We start from the raw sequence: 1,427 nt of genomic DNA, 5'->3' as shown, positions 1-1,427 counted from the left end.
ATGTAACACATACCCAGCCCTAGGTTCCGTTCTCAGCACCATGGAGACACAGCACTTGAAAGGTAGTAGATGAGGAAAAGAGGTGCAAGTTCATCTTGGCTACTGTGAGTTGGAGACCAGCCTGGTGTTCTCGTTCTCTCTCTCTCTCTAGAGAGAGAGAGAGAGAAAGGTGGCTGGGTACTGGAGGTCCTACAGATGCACGGATGGATATTTACCAGGATTAATGACTTGCACACACAGTCTGTGTTGACTGTTTATTTTTAAAAAACAACACTCCAGCCATCACATTATCTAGCTGTCTGTCCATTATTTCCCTTAACAGAAGTTACAAAACATATGGGGAATATACCATCTTTACAGCCTGACCCATGTCCAAGAGCCAGGAAGGCCTCCTGAGTAAGAAACAACATAGGAACAAATTTTGGTTACAGCAATACGGGATTACAACACTGATTTGCTACAGCGTGGCGGTTGTAAGGACGTTCACCATGGGTTATTCAGAGCCAAAGACCAAAGTGAAACCAGCTGCCTGCTCACAAGCAGGGAGGACCAGCACAGGCAGCCAGAGAGATAAGGCTTTTCTGGCAGTGACTCCAGCGGCTGGCCCACTTGGTCGTGGCGGTTGTAAGGACGTTCACCATGGGTTATTCAGAGCCAAAGACCAAAATGAAACCAGCTGCCTGCTCGCAAGCAGGGAGGACCAGCACAGGCAGCTAGAGAGATAAGGCTTTTCCGGCAGTGACTCCAGCGGCTGGCCCGCTTGGCAAAACGGGTGCCCTCACTTCGAGTCTTGGTCTTTCTTCTCATCTAGCAGGGCAGAGCGGATCCCCAGCTTTTTCAGTTCCTCCACCAGATCCCCATTCTGGTGCATCTGCAGAAGGATGTCACAGCCCCCCACAAACTCGCCATTGAGGTACACCTGTGGGATGGTAGGCCAGTTGGAGTAGTCTTTAATGCCTGCAGGAGAGAATGGAGAGGAGCCAGTGGTAAGGAACCTTCCACAGCAAGCACCATGTCCCCACTCCTGGCAGAAACCCAGGCCTCCCTGGCTTCCCTTCTGGTCAGCGACGAGTTTTAGAGCCACCTGGACCAGTGCTGACAGACCCTGGACAGGCCACCGGATCCCTCGGCTTCTGTTTCAACCTTTAGCCCTGAGGCTTTTGTGTGAAATGTGAGGCTCTTGGTAAAACACTGACATTATCAACCAGGGGACTCATGCCAGATAATGGACTGGCTAACCAAGGCTCAAATTATCCACACGGGTTCAAGGAGACAAAACTAGAAGAAACATCATAACTTCATCTCCAGATGTACTGCATCACGTGGGCCTGGCTTAGAACTCACTGCTCAAGTGGGTGATCCCAGCTCTGCATTTGCCTACGCTCAAGAGGCTGAGTGATTTACCTGTGAGCAAGTATCACTCCCCA

General features: G+C 50.6%; 1 protein-coding gene across 1 annotated transcript in view; it reads right to left on the bottom strand.

The window, feature by feature from the left end:
* Nucleotides 1–240: 240 nt before the first annotated feature.
* Nucleotides 241–1,427, bottom strand: part of Glrx5 (glutaredoxin 5) — a 9,689-nt gene continuing 8,502 nt past the window's right edge. The window contains exons 2-3 of the mRNA XM_008842785.2: nt 764–957; nt 241–612 (exon numbers count right to left, since the gene is read on the bottom strand). Coding sequence (XP_008841007.1) covers nt 779–957 — 179 coding nt within the window. The 3' untranslated portion in view covers nt 241–612; nt 764–778. The remainder of the gene's footprint in view (nt 613–763; nt 958–1,427) is intronic.

This window comes from Nannospalax galili, unplaced genomic scaffold (assembly GCF_000622305.1).
Source record: "Nannospalax galili isolate Female #2095 unplaced genomic scaffold, S.galili_v1.0 scaffold1740, whole genome shotgun sequence".
NCBI lineage: Eukaryota > Metazoa > Chordata > Mammalia > Rodentia > Spalacidae > Nannospalax > Nannospalax galili.
The sequence above is the reverse complement of the archived record's forward strand: the minus strand, read 5'-3'. Positions and strand labels throughout refer to the sequence as shown.